Source organism: Prinia subflava, chromosome Z (assembly GCF_021018805.1).
Source record: "Prinia subflava isolate CZ2003 ecotype Zambia chromosome Z, Cam_Psub_1.2, whole genome shotgun sequence".
Lineage (NCBI taxonomy): Eukaryota > Metazoa > Chordata > Aves > Passeriformes > Cisticolidae > Prinia > Prinia subflava.
The window spans coordinates 12,097,723-12,112,316 of NC_086283.1; the positions used below are offsets into that span (position 1 = coordinate 12,097,723).

At 41.9% G+C, this 14,594-nt stretch overlaps 1 protein-coding gene across 1 annotated transcript in view; it reads right to left on the reverse strand.

Moving 5' to 3' along the window:
- Window positions 1–272: 272 nt before the first annotated feature.
- Window positions 273–14,594, reverse strand: part of LOC134564463 (melanopsin-like) — a 42,599-nt gene continuing 28,277 nt past the window's right edge. The window contains exons 8-10 of the mRNA XM_063423321.1: window positions 10,180–10,354; window positions 7,805–7,954; window positions 273–3,765 (exon numbers count right to left, since the gene is read on the reverse strand). Coding sequence (XP_063279391.1) covers window positions 3,379–3,765; window positions 7,805–7,954; window positions 10,180–10,354 — 712 coding nt within the window. The 3' untranslated portion in view covers window positions 273–3,378. The remainder of the gene's footprint in view (window positions 3,766–7,804; window positions 7,955–10,179; window positions 10,355–14,594) is intronic.

Genomic DNA, 14,594 nt, shown 5'->3' on the forward strand with positions numbered 1-14,594 from the left:
CAGTGAAATCTAAATTTACATGTTATGCACTCAAGCAGGTGAGTGCTTGCACGTGAGCAGTCTAAATTACTTGGAAATAAAGTCATATATATATATATATATATATATGTATATATATGTATATATATATGTATCTGTATCTTCCTGTTAACTGGATCAGAATACAGGTTTCAAAAGCTTTGACTCAGCTTTCGTATTTCTCCTCCTGGCTCCAAAAATAATGATTAAATAAGAAAAACAAACAATGGATAGTTCAGTTTAACTCCTAAGAAATTTTTATTCCATTTGAGTGAACCAATACATTCCTTTGTGAAATGAGAAGCAACATTAATCAGTGTACATTTTATGTGCCATCTATTCTAATGTGGCAACAGAGAGGCTTACAAAATTCTCCTGCATTGTGGTATTCAATTAGAGACTAATTTGCTCTGTGATGGATGTTTCTACAAAAGTCTCACAGTGACTGCAGTAAGTCTATCTGATATTTCATACAACTTTATGTTTTATCTCTCTACTGTTATACTATTTGGCATTTTAGCCTGCATCACTTTAAATAAGCAATAATCTTGACAGTAGCTTCCAAAGCAATGGTACTAACAGTGTATGACACTAACAGCATAAAAGTGAAACATTGTTTGCACATACCTCAAGCCTGCTAATTTGCTGAGACACGCTCACAGTACCAGCACAGTAAGAGTACCAAACACACACAAGAGATCACTAGAGAGCCTTCTTGTAGGCTAACAGGTAGAATGCAAAACTTCACATACGGAGGAATTTGTTGACTATGACTTCGGGTCTTCCTTTCTTCATCCTTCCCAAACCTACAGCAATACCTTGTCTACAGTCTTCCTAGTATAATAACCCTAGTATAATCCTGTCATAATCTGAGTGCAATATCTACTCCATGTTTTTATAACATGGAACACCAAATGCATTTTCTAGTATTATTTGGAGTAATTACAGTAGTAAAAGTCAAGTCTAAGTCTTGGAAGCCTTGAAAGAATATCTGGCTTCCTAACATCTGGCTCAAGAAGAAAAAAAATACAGCAGCTGAGAATATTAAATGCAAGAAGAAGTAAGGTCACTGACTGCACAGTTAGTGTAGAAAAAAAGATCTGAGAGAGCAGGTTCAGCAAAAAAAAAGGACAAGAATCCGAGATGGCAGGGCAGTATGTTTAGCCTAGGATTAAGCCTGTCCCATTTCCCATGAATATAATACATAATTAACATTTGATTACATTGTGGCCAAAACTATGCAATGGATGAAAACCTGGCACTGTGGAACTGCAAGTGAGCACGTCCCTGTCCCAGTCCCCGGCAGCTGCCCTGTGCTGTCTGCTCACTGTGCCAGTCCTCAAATGGAGGAATTGCCCTTGGAATTGCTGAGTTCGTTGTAGATGACCTTGGCATGATTCCTGGCTCCATCAGAAAACTCGGCACTCAGTGGGCACAGGCTTTGGCAGCCTGGCTGCAGAAACCGCAGCCTGGTGCTGCCCCAGCTGAGCCTTGGTCCCCCAGCACCACACTCCAGAGCTACACACAGGCACCCATAAGCATGATGGGGCTCCACCCCTGATTTCCTCCCTGCACCATAGGAAATATGAGGGTCTCTAGACAAAAGAGCACCTCAAATAATAGCAGCATTAAGAGTGTCAGCACTGCCTTAGGCAACCTGCCACAGCAATTTCCTCTGTGTCCCACCAGTGCCTTTTTTTTTCTTCATGTGAAAATTGTATAGCCTACATCAAAAGCAAGTGTCTCAGTCCTCTCAAAGGTCTAGCACCTTGCAGAGCCTCAAGTGTTCAAGTCTGGAGGCATTCTTCTCTCTCCTGTGCTGCTCTGGGTTTTCATTTGTTCTTTTGTGGTGTTCCTGTGTAGCTTGTTGCAAACAAGATTTTTGTTGCCTTTTGTTTTGTAATGAAACAAGTAATTAAAAACACTTCTACACTTCCCATCTGGTTTTTGCATCAGGAAAACAGGCAAAGTGAAATTACTTTCCAAGATCAGCCAGTGTAATACACAAAACCTGGAAATTCTCTCAGCGGTCTCTGCACAATCTAGGATACAGCCAAGAAAATAAACTGAGATTATGAACATAAACTTTCACTCTCTTGTTGAATGTCTGAATGTGGTTAGTCTCCCTGGACCAAATATTTGCACTATTATATCCAGAGAAGCACCTGATTTCTACTAATATATACTGATTTATGTGAAGAACAATGTAGCTCAACTTGTTACCCGTGTTTGAAAGGGAAGATAAAAAGCAATGGGAAAATGAGTAAAAACAGCAAGAGTGCAGTTAGGAATAAAATGCTAAGAGAATCCTGTGAACCTGAGCCATAATGTGGAGCACAGATAAAATGAGCACAAGTAGTAATCACAGATAATGATGTAAGTGCAGATCCTGTAGCAAACACCACAGTAATGTGGTTCTATCCCCAAGGTGATGTTTTACCCTCTTTGAAGGCCTCTGGTAAGTGACCTGTAAAAGTCATCTGCTGGTTCGTTTTAGAGGAGATGAGAGGAACCTCCTCTGAACATACAAATGATATACAGCAGCCAAGGCTTTATTGTTGTCAATGACGTGTCAAACCAGCTGTGAGCATTCACCCTTTCAATCACAGACTCATTAGGATACATACATATTTAATCAGGACTGTAATTCTGAAGGTACTCTGAATGCTTCTACAGTAGTGTACGTTTTAGCATATAGCACCTTGCATCTTGACATTTAGGTGACCGTGCTAATGCTGAGGTAAAATCCAGATTTATACTATTAAACCTTAGAGGACTGGAAGCTGGGGAGCAGTCACTTAAGCCACCAGTTTCTTTCTTTATGTTTAGCAAGCTGCCTATTTAAAATATAAAAACACAGCAAAAACAATGCTGAGAATAATTTGATTAAACTCTAGTTGAGGTCATGTAGCCATCTGCCTTACTTCTGGAGCTGGTGGAAGCTGTGGTCTTACTATGCTTCCCATCACTGTCCAGAGCAGAGCTGCCAAAACAGGAATGCTGTTCCATGCGCAGATAGCAGAAGCATTCAGCAGCTGACCCTGCTCTCAGTCAGTCGTTTTCCCTTCTGCTGGCACCCCCATCAGTGGCAACAATTCAGGCAGCTTCCTTGACCAATGCCACTCGATCATGCTGCCAGATCTTCCACTGCTCATTTCCTGCAGCACAGTCTGAAAGAAAGCCTGTTTCCATGCCTGAGCTGGTTTGGACAAAGATAAATCTGAAGGCTGCCTAGTGACTACCATATAAACATACAAAAAAAAAGCTGATGATCTAACCTACAAGGCTTCAGTTATTTGGTATAATTAAGTGAGGAAGATGCCAAGAAAATAATTACCGGAAAGTTTTCTTTTGACAAACTCATGATAGAAATTTCTCAACAGCTTCAAGGAACTCCATGGATGAGCTAAGCCCTTCCAAGTCCAGCAGATTGCTCTTTTTGTCATGAAAGTGGAATAATTCAGTCTCTTCCTCTTCGAGTTCTTCCTGAAACAGATTGGTCTCTGAGGTAGGAATGATGATGATGCGAGGGACTGCATTGCTAATGACAGAATCCACAACTCCATTCACTTGACTTCCTTGAGCTGACATAAGAGAAGTACTTGAGTCTCCTCTGGTGACACTGCTGCTATTCAATCTGACAGGCAGGGAAGTTGCTCTCAGGGAGCTGCTCACAAGTGCTGCAGAGGGACTGGGTAGGACAGGCTGCCCAAGCACCTTCTCCAAACAGCTCGAGGAGAGTGAAACCTGGAGAGGAGACATGAGATTTAGCATTGTCAGACACCATGTGGCTTCAGAAAACAGTATTTGAAATATTCATTGACACTAGTGAATATCTGAGCCACCAGGCCAATTTTCTAAACACTTGAATCATTAACTTGAGGGAAAATCATGATGTGCTAACATGTACTGCTTGGAAAGCAGAATGTTAAATGGAACAAAAGAAGATGTACTCAAATGTCATCAGAGACCGAAAAGAAAAAAAAAGAGAAAAAAAGAAAAAAAACCCAAAAAACCAACAAAACAAAACAAAACAAAACAAAACAAAACAAAACAAAACAAAACAAAACAAAACAAAACAAAACAAAACCACCAAAAAAACCCAACAAACAAACAAAAAAACCCCCCAAACAAACAAACAAAAACAAACAACAACAACAAAACCCCACAAAGGCTTATTCCTGTATCTGACTTATTTTATCATTAAATAATGGTATTACTTCATTTTTAACACATCTCAGGGTATCAGGATACTAGATTTTTGCACTTCTCTCTCGTCTTATGAAAGAACTCACAGATAAGATTCAAGTACATTCATTCTTTATTTTCCTAGTTTTGTCAACCTTGTGACAATCTCTGCCACTCCCCAGATGGCTGCTGATACTACCTCAGGGAAGTTGATGGCCTTGCATTTACACATTGGAAAGTGCTTTCTCCAAGAAAGATGCAATAAATACTCACTTTGCAAACAATTTCTTATCTGCCTATCTTGAGAGCATTCTGATTTCTATCTTGGTTCTGATGGCAAGGCCTCTGTGTTCTTTTCATAAGCTTTGTGCACAGTATGCAAAATCAGAGCCAACTAAGTAAGCTTTGAAAGCATCTGTTAATATTCAAATACACAGGCAAGGGAAGGCATAAGTAATCAGTTTTGGCTTCCTTAAAAAAAATAGTGATAAGATCACTGTGTCAGATATAGAGGTAAGCTGTAAGTCCTTTCTAGGACTTACACCAAAATTTAAAGTAAAGGTCAGGTTTTACTTCATTACTATGTAATTCCCATAGTTTTGTGTCATTCTGCTCCACAAACAGGAATCATTCACAAATCCCTCTTGATAATGATTTCTCCAGTTGCTCTACCTACCAAGAGGAGGGAAGCACACTGTCCTAAAAAACAGGTTTAAGCAGTGTGACAGCGAAGAAAAGTGCATTCTTCCATATCAAAGATAATAATAGAATGAAAAAATCCAACTCCAAAACCACACCTCCCTGTTTCAAGTGCTGTTTTCACTGCAACAGAAGGACAGGTTTCTTTCGGATGTAGCTTGGTGGGCACAACACCCACTTCCCTGTTTTATTTAATAGTTTTCACATTGGTAATTCCCTTGAAACAAAACCTGGATGCAGAGAAGACATTTGACCACTCTCCTTTGAAATCAAGTATCCAAATCCACATTTTAATACTTTCAGAAAAACCTCTTCACTGCCATGTTAAATTTCCAGGTGTCAGCCTACATCAAGTTTATTACTATCATAACTGAAGCAAGTCATGGGGCTGAATCATATCTTTGTGGCAGCAAAGAAAACAGTCACATGCATTTTTGTGCTTTGGAATGCACCAAGCATTGGGACACTAACTGGCTTGTCCACAATGGAGTGGTTTTGTAAGTATTAAAACCTTAAAATAAATATCAAAAAATGCCTTGGTTCTTCTTTAGGGTTTGTTGCGATTTGGTTTTTTGTTGGTTTATTTTTTTGAGGATAAATGGGTGGTCTCATTGTGAAATACTAACTGAGCTTGACAAATAAATATTTATTCTGACAGTAATAATAGTGATGAATTGCATTTCATTGCAATGAACAAAGGACCTTCACAACACACAGGAATCTCTGCTGAAAACAGTAAGAAAAGAAAATGAAGCCTTGAACATTCAATGTAAATAAACTCTTCATAGCTCAGTGAATGCCACTGAAAGTCTAAAGGGTTATTTACCAAAGTAATTCAAGAGATGCCTTTCGAAGGCAATGTAAAGCACATGAACCTTCTTGTAGGCTACACAGTTGCTAAATTCCTTGATACAGATAAATTTATTTTATTACTGAACTGTTTATGCAGAACACCTGAGATTTACTTCCCTTCTGCTTCCTTGTGAAACCAAAAGCCAGTGCTTCTCCAGAACCTGGAGACAATACCCTTTGCCATTTGCTTACAACCTGCCTTTGCCACTTGCCTATAACCTAGGACACACTTGGCTGCTGACAGAAGGCAGCAGAACTAAGAAGTAGATTTGAGCCCATGTTGCCTGACACTACATTTGAAGCCATTGTTTTTCCACCAATACTGTTCACAACAGTTACAGGAAAAGAACAAGGTTTATCAGGACTTGGTCTTAATGACACACATGAAAGAAGACAGGACAGCATGCAGGGACTGGGTCATCAGTTGGCTGGAAATTTTCAGAGCAGTTCTTGCTCTAAACTATGCTGTCTCTAGAGAATTACCATCAGATCTTGAAGGGAGTACAGGGGACAGAAGTAGATGCTCTAGCTGCTCAAGGTGTTTGGTCTACATGCACTTGAGTAACTCCAAGAAAAGATGCCTTCATCAAAAAAGGGGGGTGCTACTCAGTCCAGCCACAGACAGGGGATTGTAAGCCACATCTCTCTTTCCCTGAAAAGGCAGCACTGGTGTATGCCTGACACTGTGCCACCCATACAAGTACTCACTTGGGAACTGGTGTTACAATCTGGCAGAATCTGACTCGTGGGTGACCTACTGCTCCCATCAGGGAATGGGGTGCTCCTCCATAGCAGGACACCAAACCTCAGTGGTTTGGCCAATGAGGGGGATGCATCCGCAGAGGATGCGCTGAGTACTCACCATCTCCTCTTTCAGTGAGGGAAGGGTGGCAGCTGCCAGACTCTCCCACCCTTAGGGAGAAATGGGAGTTTCTTTCTTGTCTTCCCCCTCAACAAAAATAAAACATTTCAATGTATACTGAAAATAAGGAAAATCGTGGCTTCTATCATGTCAAACTCTGTTTTGCAGACTTGACTTTACTCTAAAAGGACACTGCCACAGTATGGACACAAGGACCGTGATGGAAGGAACTAAAGCTGGGGTAGATAAACAGGCTAAGAGGCAAAGAACTCATCCTTTTACATCTGATGCTATTGACTATGCCTTAATGCAGCTTCAGAGCTATAAGCAGAGCTGGCTTTCCAAAAACAGGTAAACATCAGTGAAAAAAGTTAATTAGGAATTACTGACACTCTGATTTGTCACATACACAGAAGGGAGGGAAGGCAGAGAGGGAGACAGGCAGGAAGGGAGACAGGGAGAAAGGGAGGCAGGGAGGGAGACAGGGAGAGAGACAGACAGGGAGACAGGGAGACAGGGAGACAGGGAGACAGGAAGGAAGGTGCGGAAGGAAGGTGCGGAAGGTGTGGAAGGTGAGGAAGGTGCGGAAGGTGCGGAAGAGGCGGAAGGTGCGGAAGGTGTGGAAGGTGTGGAAGGTGCGGAAGGAAGGTGCGGAAGGAAGGAAGGTGAGGAAGGTGCGGAAGGTGCGGAAGGTGCGGAAGGTGCAGAAGGTGCAGAAGGTGCAGAAGGTGCGGAAGGTGCGGAAGGTGCAGAAGGAAGGTGCAGAAGGAAGGTGCAGAAGGAAGGTGCGGAAGGAAGGTGCGGAAGGAAGGTGCGGAAGGAAGGTGCGGAAGGTGCGGAAGGTGCGGAAGGTGCGGAAGGTGCGGAAGGTGCGGAAGGTGCGGAAGGTGCGGAAGGTGCGGAAGGTGCGGAAGGAAGGAAGGAAGGAAGGAAGGAAGGAAGGAAGGAAGGAAGGAAGGAAGGAAGGAAGGAAGGAAGGAAGGAAGGAAGGAAGGAAGGAAGGGAGGAAGGAAGGAAGGAAGGAAGGAAGGAAAAGAAAGAACCGCAAGGAGAAAGAGGATGTTGGAATCAGTCTAAATAAAACCTACAGATGGGCATAAAGGCTGAATTATCATTCCAGAGACGACGTACTCCAGCAAGATTAGCACTAAAAGGTAGAGTCCTCAGCTGAGACTTTTTCTGTACCTTTTCAGCAGTGGCTGTATCGCAGCTGCAGGTCTCTGGGAGAAGGTCTCTCTTCTCTTGTCTCAGACTTGTGGAGAAAGAATGACTTCGGCGAGGCTTCAGTTTCTCTTGAGCTGGTTCTACAGGGTCGAGCTCTACATTGCTCCAGGTCTAATCAAAAATTGAGGAAGAACATCAGACAGTTTCATCCTTTCTAAAATTCTTGTGAGTTCTCAAATTCTAACAAAACCCATGCACATTCACAGAAAACTAAAGCTATTCTAACATAGGTCTCACACTCAAAACTCCTGGGGAGAGGCTTTATTTTCAGTCTTGTCACTTACTCTGGACTATTTTGCTTGCTGACCCAAAATAAAACCAACTTGGAAATAATGAAAATTTATTTAAAGTCTTTTCACCAGGATGTTTTCCACCCTTTTTTTATCTCAGTGCTTATGCTATACTTATACCTGCAGAGCATCTGAATTCTAAAGATGGGAGCCAATACAATCAATCTGTTTGATATGTCTTGTTGAATTCTGTGTGACCACCAGCTGATAGAAAACCATGGGCATGGACAGATCAAAAACCATGTTTGCATACATCCCAGGAGAATATCCAGAACACCAAGGGCTTCTCAATCTGCCTGAGCTTACTGATTCTACAAACTACCATTAGTACCTGGGAGACAGTGAATGGGCTTTGCTCTAATTTTCTAAGAGCATTTCAGTAATGAAGCACAAATGAGACATTGCCATCCATATTCAGGCTTGGGGTGAGGCTGTCTGTCATCCCTTACTTTGGGGTGACTTTTTGATTGAGTATCAATGATGAGATCATTCCACTCCAACACAAGCTTTTAGATATGGATAGACAGAGGCCAGACAGGCAGACAGACAGATAGGGCTTCACACAAGTGGAAAGATAGTGCATAACTCTTCTGCATCACCTTGCTCATATATCTATGTGTGGGCCACCTGTTTATTTCCCTTCACTTGTATAATAAAACTCCTTGAATGAAATGTTCCTTGGCATGACTCAAAAATATGTTTTTTCCCTTCCTTAACATGTACGCAACACACAGAGCAAAATGTTGGTGGCAACAGCTGCATCTTTTACAGTGTTCCTGGTGTCATTTCTTGCCCATCAATGTTTTATTGGAGCATTCCAAAATTTCAGTCAGTCTTGCTGTCATGCCAAAGTCATCGAGCTTAGTTTTTATTTCAGCAGCTGCTGTTTCAGCTAAAACCTCTACAGCTGCACTGAGCTGTCAGTTGCCCCAGGGACAATTGCCTTTGGCTGCATCAGCTCAGCACAGCACAGCACAGTACTATGCACTGCTAACAGCAGGGCTTTTAACTGAGACTTCTAAGAAGCCTCTTACCCTCATTATCCTGTCTATTTAAGCAGCACCCACATTGAAATACATGCAATTTATACATGCAAATAAATACACGCAAACCTGCCAACATTGAACAAATCAAAACCAAGTAGTTACCAACAGTGAAGAACAGAAAGGTTCTTGGATTAGGATGATGCAGCTGAAATTACTTCATGTGGCATCAAAGGAGTAATGGGAGAAAATTTAGTTTTTTATACCTAAAGGTATATATACAATTTATAATTTTGTGCGATGTCACTGGCAGCAGCTGTGAAACCTCTGGGAGGTGTCTGATGCCCAAACCAGGGGGGAGCAGCACAGGTCCCCAGGAGAGCCAGCCCCAGCCCAGACTTTGCCATGGCTGCCACCCCCCCAGGAGCCACCTTCCCAGCACCTCTGCAGGGAAGGCCAGCCTCTTGTGACTGAGAGAGGCTCTGAAGACTCTCAAGGTATTCTTTTGTTTCTATCTCACACAGTCTCCAGCCTTACTGATGCTTGGAGTATGTTCTTACAAAACACCCCTCCATGCTCTAGGGGCAGGAGCCTTTCACTCCTCATGGTTAAAATCCAGGTGAAGAAATAAAAAATTTTGAATCCTAAAGAAAATGAACATCTTTTAAAATAATAAGACAGGTTTGGGATAAGTCATAAAGATTTGGATGGAAGATTGTTTTCTTGTCCTCCAGACCAGTGAGATACCTAATACAGCCAGTAGTTGGTAACACAGTGAGTGTCTGACAATGGCTCTTTTTCGTTCACATTAAAGACTTAATCTGAACATCCTTGGTCCCAGCAGGCCACACAGATATGCTGGTCTGAATGCTTTTTCTGATTGTAAATCATCATACAGGAGCTTCCAGCTTTGCAGAAATGACCTTACATGACCAAAAAATTTAGTTACACTCTCCTTCCATTTTCTCTTCTCTAATTTTGAATATGTATTTATAGAGTTGCTTGTTTAGAGTCTGAGAAATGTTAAACTCACTTTCTTTCATGGAAACAACAAATGACTTACAGCTTCTCCAGTAGAAACAGAGGAAACACAAGTGCTCTTGGTCCTTCCAGCAAGAGAGTGGTGGCTGCAGAGAGATGTTCTGAATGATGACTCGTTTATGGATCCCCTCAGGAGGTCATTCTTCGATATTCGTATCAGAAACCTCAAGCAGGGAACAGCTTTGTGGATGGTTTTTCTGAGGAAAAATGTGAGAAGAAAAAAATGCCAAACCTGACAAACTGAAGACACAGCTCTGAAATTCATGTGGTGAAAATGCCGTCTCTTTCCATCACCTCAACACAGCTTCTGTTTTGATTAAGGGGGTCTTAAAAATTACATGCAAACAGCATGGTAGCTGGTGCAAACAACTGAACAGGCTGAAAAGAAAATAACAGGTCCTTCTGGGCCTTGTGTCAAAACACAGAAGAGCTGCATAGGTAAGTGGTAAGAATTGAAAATAGCTTGAAGAGCATGATTGCACATGGTTCATTTAAAATGTTAATCCAGAAACCTTCAGGCTAGTTGGTACAAAGGTCTCCACTATGCAAAGGCACAGAATGAGTGGAAACAAGGAAATAGGAAGAGGGCCAGAAGAATCAGTTGTTGTTACTTACTTGTATCATGGCAGCTACTGTAAACTCCTACTGAAGATTAACACTGTACAAGCATAGAGGAGAAGGACAGTCTAGACCCCAAATCTGCCTTATGCATTAAATAATAATCTCAGTCATGGTTGTGTGAGTCTATTTCTCCTGATTCTAACAATTCCCTGCAAGGAACAGAAGTATCCAAGAGCCTCTCCAGAGCAATGCCAGCTGGCCTTTCTCCTCAAAGGGCAATGCTGATCAGAACACTTCATTTGGTGTAACACCTTCCCAGTGCATTATTTCAGCCCAACAGGTGAAGCTAATAGGGACAAAAACTAAATAAACAAGTCAAGAAGTAGACAGCAACAAGGCATATGGCAAGGACCTGATGCAGGGGACCACAGATTGCTGGAGGATGCCAGTACACTGACATTACACTGAGATGCAAGTCAAGTAGATGTATATTGTAAAATCTTCTGCTTCTATAGCTACCGTGTTTGTTGAATAACCAGTACACTTTAAATCGTCATTTCTATTCTCACAAAAGATCACTCATGTTAAAATTTCAGAAACCTGATTCTGGCATCATGAAATGACGTCACTCACTTGTAATCGAAAAAAGGAACCTATCACAACCAAACCTCAACATCTGGCATCATCATCACTCTGAATAGTTCTGTATCTCTTTCCTCTGTAATTTCAAAGGCAAGTGAACAGCAGCTCTGTGTCTACTCTGGAGATGAGGACTGAGAAAAGCCTCCTGCACCATCATTCCTGATCCTGCCAAGATGCCTGTTGGTGATCAGGTAGGGCTCACTGAGCTGCTTGAGGCAGAAGGCTCCTTACAGGGTGCTGGGTAAAAAAAGATGGTTAATGTTGTGCACAAAATAAAAAGTCCTGAGGAAGGGTTTGCAGGACACAAGAAAATGTCAAGCCCCCCATAAATTTCCTTTCAGGCTGAAGACCTCAGTCTGGTGCTGAAAAGCAGTTGCCAGCTTTTATCCCCAGCTAAGAAGCTGCACTACTTCCCTCTGACAAATTCAAGTTAATGTAAAACACACAATCCCATTTATTAAATGGGATTTGGTGCAGAGGTCTCCTAATGATGGAGATTCAGGAAATAAATGTCTGGAGGTGAATTTTCAAGGAAAACACATGAACATTTCTGAATGTCTTGAGGGACTAGAATTTCTATTTCACTAATATTTGGGAGGACTATTGAGAGACATTTTGCTGATTGGGAAGAAAGATTTTGAAGGGAATTTTAATATTGTATACACAAAATAAAAGGCATAAACTGAAATACTTATTTAATGATATTTCTATAATCTGAAATAAAAGTCATCTAAAGTGAAATATATAGTAATTGCAAGCAACTTTTTCAAAAATATTGCAACTCAAATTTATTTGTGACTATTCATTATTTATGATGTAGGAATTTTGAACCAATATTTTTTGTGTAATTCTGCTGTGCTCGGGAGCCAGTTGGAAACATGGAGTTGCAGAATTTCCTGTTTGCTATGAAGGAATGGTTCCAAAACCAAAAACTTCCAAAATATAAAGGAGTTTCGGCAATAACTCTAACACAGCAATGTGTTATTGTGGAACATAGAGATAACACACAAGTTATTAAAGACATGAAAGCTTTCTTCCCCACAAAAGAGCATTTCACCAATTAAAACTTTGAGTACGTTCCTCACTTACATTTGTTACTTCCTCTGAGTCCTATTAGGGAGAGGTGTTTTTCTCCTTTCTGCTGGTAGGGAATGGGTGAGCAGGGGGATGGGTAGATGAGGAGGAATATAACCAACTCTAAAACCGGTTCTTAGAAGCCAAGTGCTAGCACAGAGGTCACTGCTACATTTTCAGTTACATTCATTATCGTGTACCTTTTTCCCTCCGTTGTTTAATGGTAACGAAACCCCACGAAAAGGCTTGGTTTTGTTGGGATGTTAAGATGCAGTGTCAGGAATTCTCTGTGCAATAAAGCATCTTGTTTTGCTAGTGGATTGAGCCTGATCTGAACACTTTTGATCCTGATTTCTGGATGCCTCTTTCTAGAAACTAGAAAATACTTATTTTCTGGAAAATAACTAAGATGTAATTTGGTTCAGTAGTTCCAATATAAAATGACAAATTAGCCCCTGCTTAAACCCTTAACCCTTCGGCCTAAACAGACTGGCCCATTTATCTGTGCTTGAATAAATTACTTTCAAGGCATAATGTGAATAATTAGAAGATTTGGAAATTATCCAGAAACAATAATCTTAACATATATATTCATTATTCACTGTTTAAGCAAAATTGGTCCTGCCAACATATTTTTATCAACTGACTTATTGGTGTACTGCAGGGTTTTTTCAGTTTTGAAACTGCATTCTTGATTGATCACAAGGGACCCAACATTACTTCTTTTCCTGACTGGATTGCTCCCATGTGTTTGAAGTGTCTTCACAACAAGTCCATAAAATTTTTTCTTGTTGATATATCTAAAAACAGAGATTAGAAAGCAGGGGGGAAATAATAAAACAAGATAAAACAAGATACTTATTAAGAAAATGTTTGAAACATTTGTTGCCTTTTTCTTAACAGTCGTAGGAAACCTATATTGATAGGAAAAAGACTGACTGAAGCAGTTCACTGTCACAGAGCCATAGGATGGTGTGGGTTGGAAGGGGTCTTGATGGAACGTTAAAGACCATCTAGCTCCAAGCCTGATGCTGTGGGCAAGGACACCTTCCACTAGAACAGATTTCTCAAAGCCCTATCCAATCTGACCTTGAACACTTCCCAGGAAGCATCCACAGCTTCTCTGGGCAACCTGTTCCTTGCAAAAATAATAAACTGAACAAAATAACTTTGGTTCAGAAACAAATAATGGGTCCTAAACACATCAGCCAGCCAAGCAAAACTTCCCACTGAACTGCTGCAACCCATCAGAAACAAAGCATTTTCCTACTCTAAACTAAAATGCTCTGCAGATTTCAAAAATCTCAGATGGTTTCTGGAGGATAAAGAAAGGTGTTAGTTATGATAACAGACATTTTCAAACAAAATACATCTCAAAAATAGAGAAATGGGGATTTGACAGATGGACCCCTCAGAGGATAAGGAATCAGCTGGGTGGTCACACTCAAAGAGTTGTGGTCAGTGGCTCAGTGTCTGGGTGGGGCTCAGTGACCAGTGGTGACCTCAGGGTGGGTGTTGGCACCAGCCCTGTTCAGCATCGCTGTAGGGGACACGGACAGTGGGATCAGGTGCACCCTCAGCAAGTCTGGTGATGACACCAAGCTGTGTGGTGTGGCTGGAGGGAGGGATGGCTTCCAGAGGGACCTGGACAGGCTGGAGGGGGAGCCCTCGGGAACCTCAGGAAATTCAACAAGGCCAAGTGCAAGGTGCTGCATGTGGGTCAGGACAATCCCAAGCACAAACACAGGCTGGGCAGAGAATGGATTGAGAGCAGCCCTGCCCAGAAGGACTTGGGGGTGCTGGTGGATGAGAGGCTGGATACGACCCAGCGTGTGCACTCGCAGCCCAGAAAGCCAGTCGTGTCCTGGATCATGTCCTGCATCCAAAACAGCGTGGCCAGCAGGGAGAGGGAGAGGATTCTGCCCCTCTGCTCTGTGCTGCATCAGCTCTGGGGTCCCAGCACAGGGAGAATGTGGACCTGTAGCAGTAAGTCCAGAGGAGGCTGTAAAGATAAAGGACTGGAGCACCACTCCTCTGCAGACGGGCTGAGGGAGTTGGGCTGTTCAGCAAGGAGAAGGCTCTGGGCAGGCCTCGTAGCACATTCCAGTACCTGAATGAGAGCTACAGGAAAGCTGAAGAAGTACTTCTCACAAGGGCATG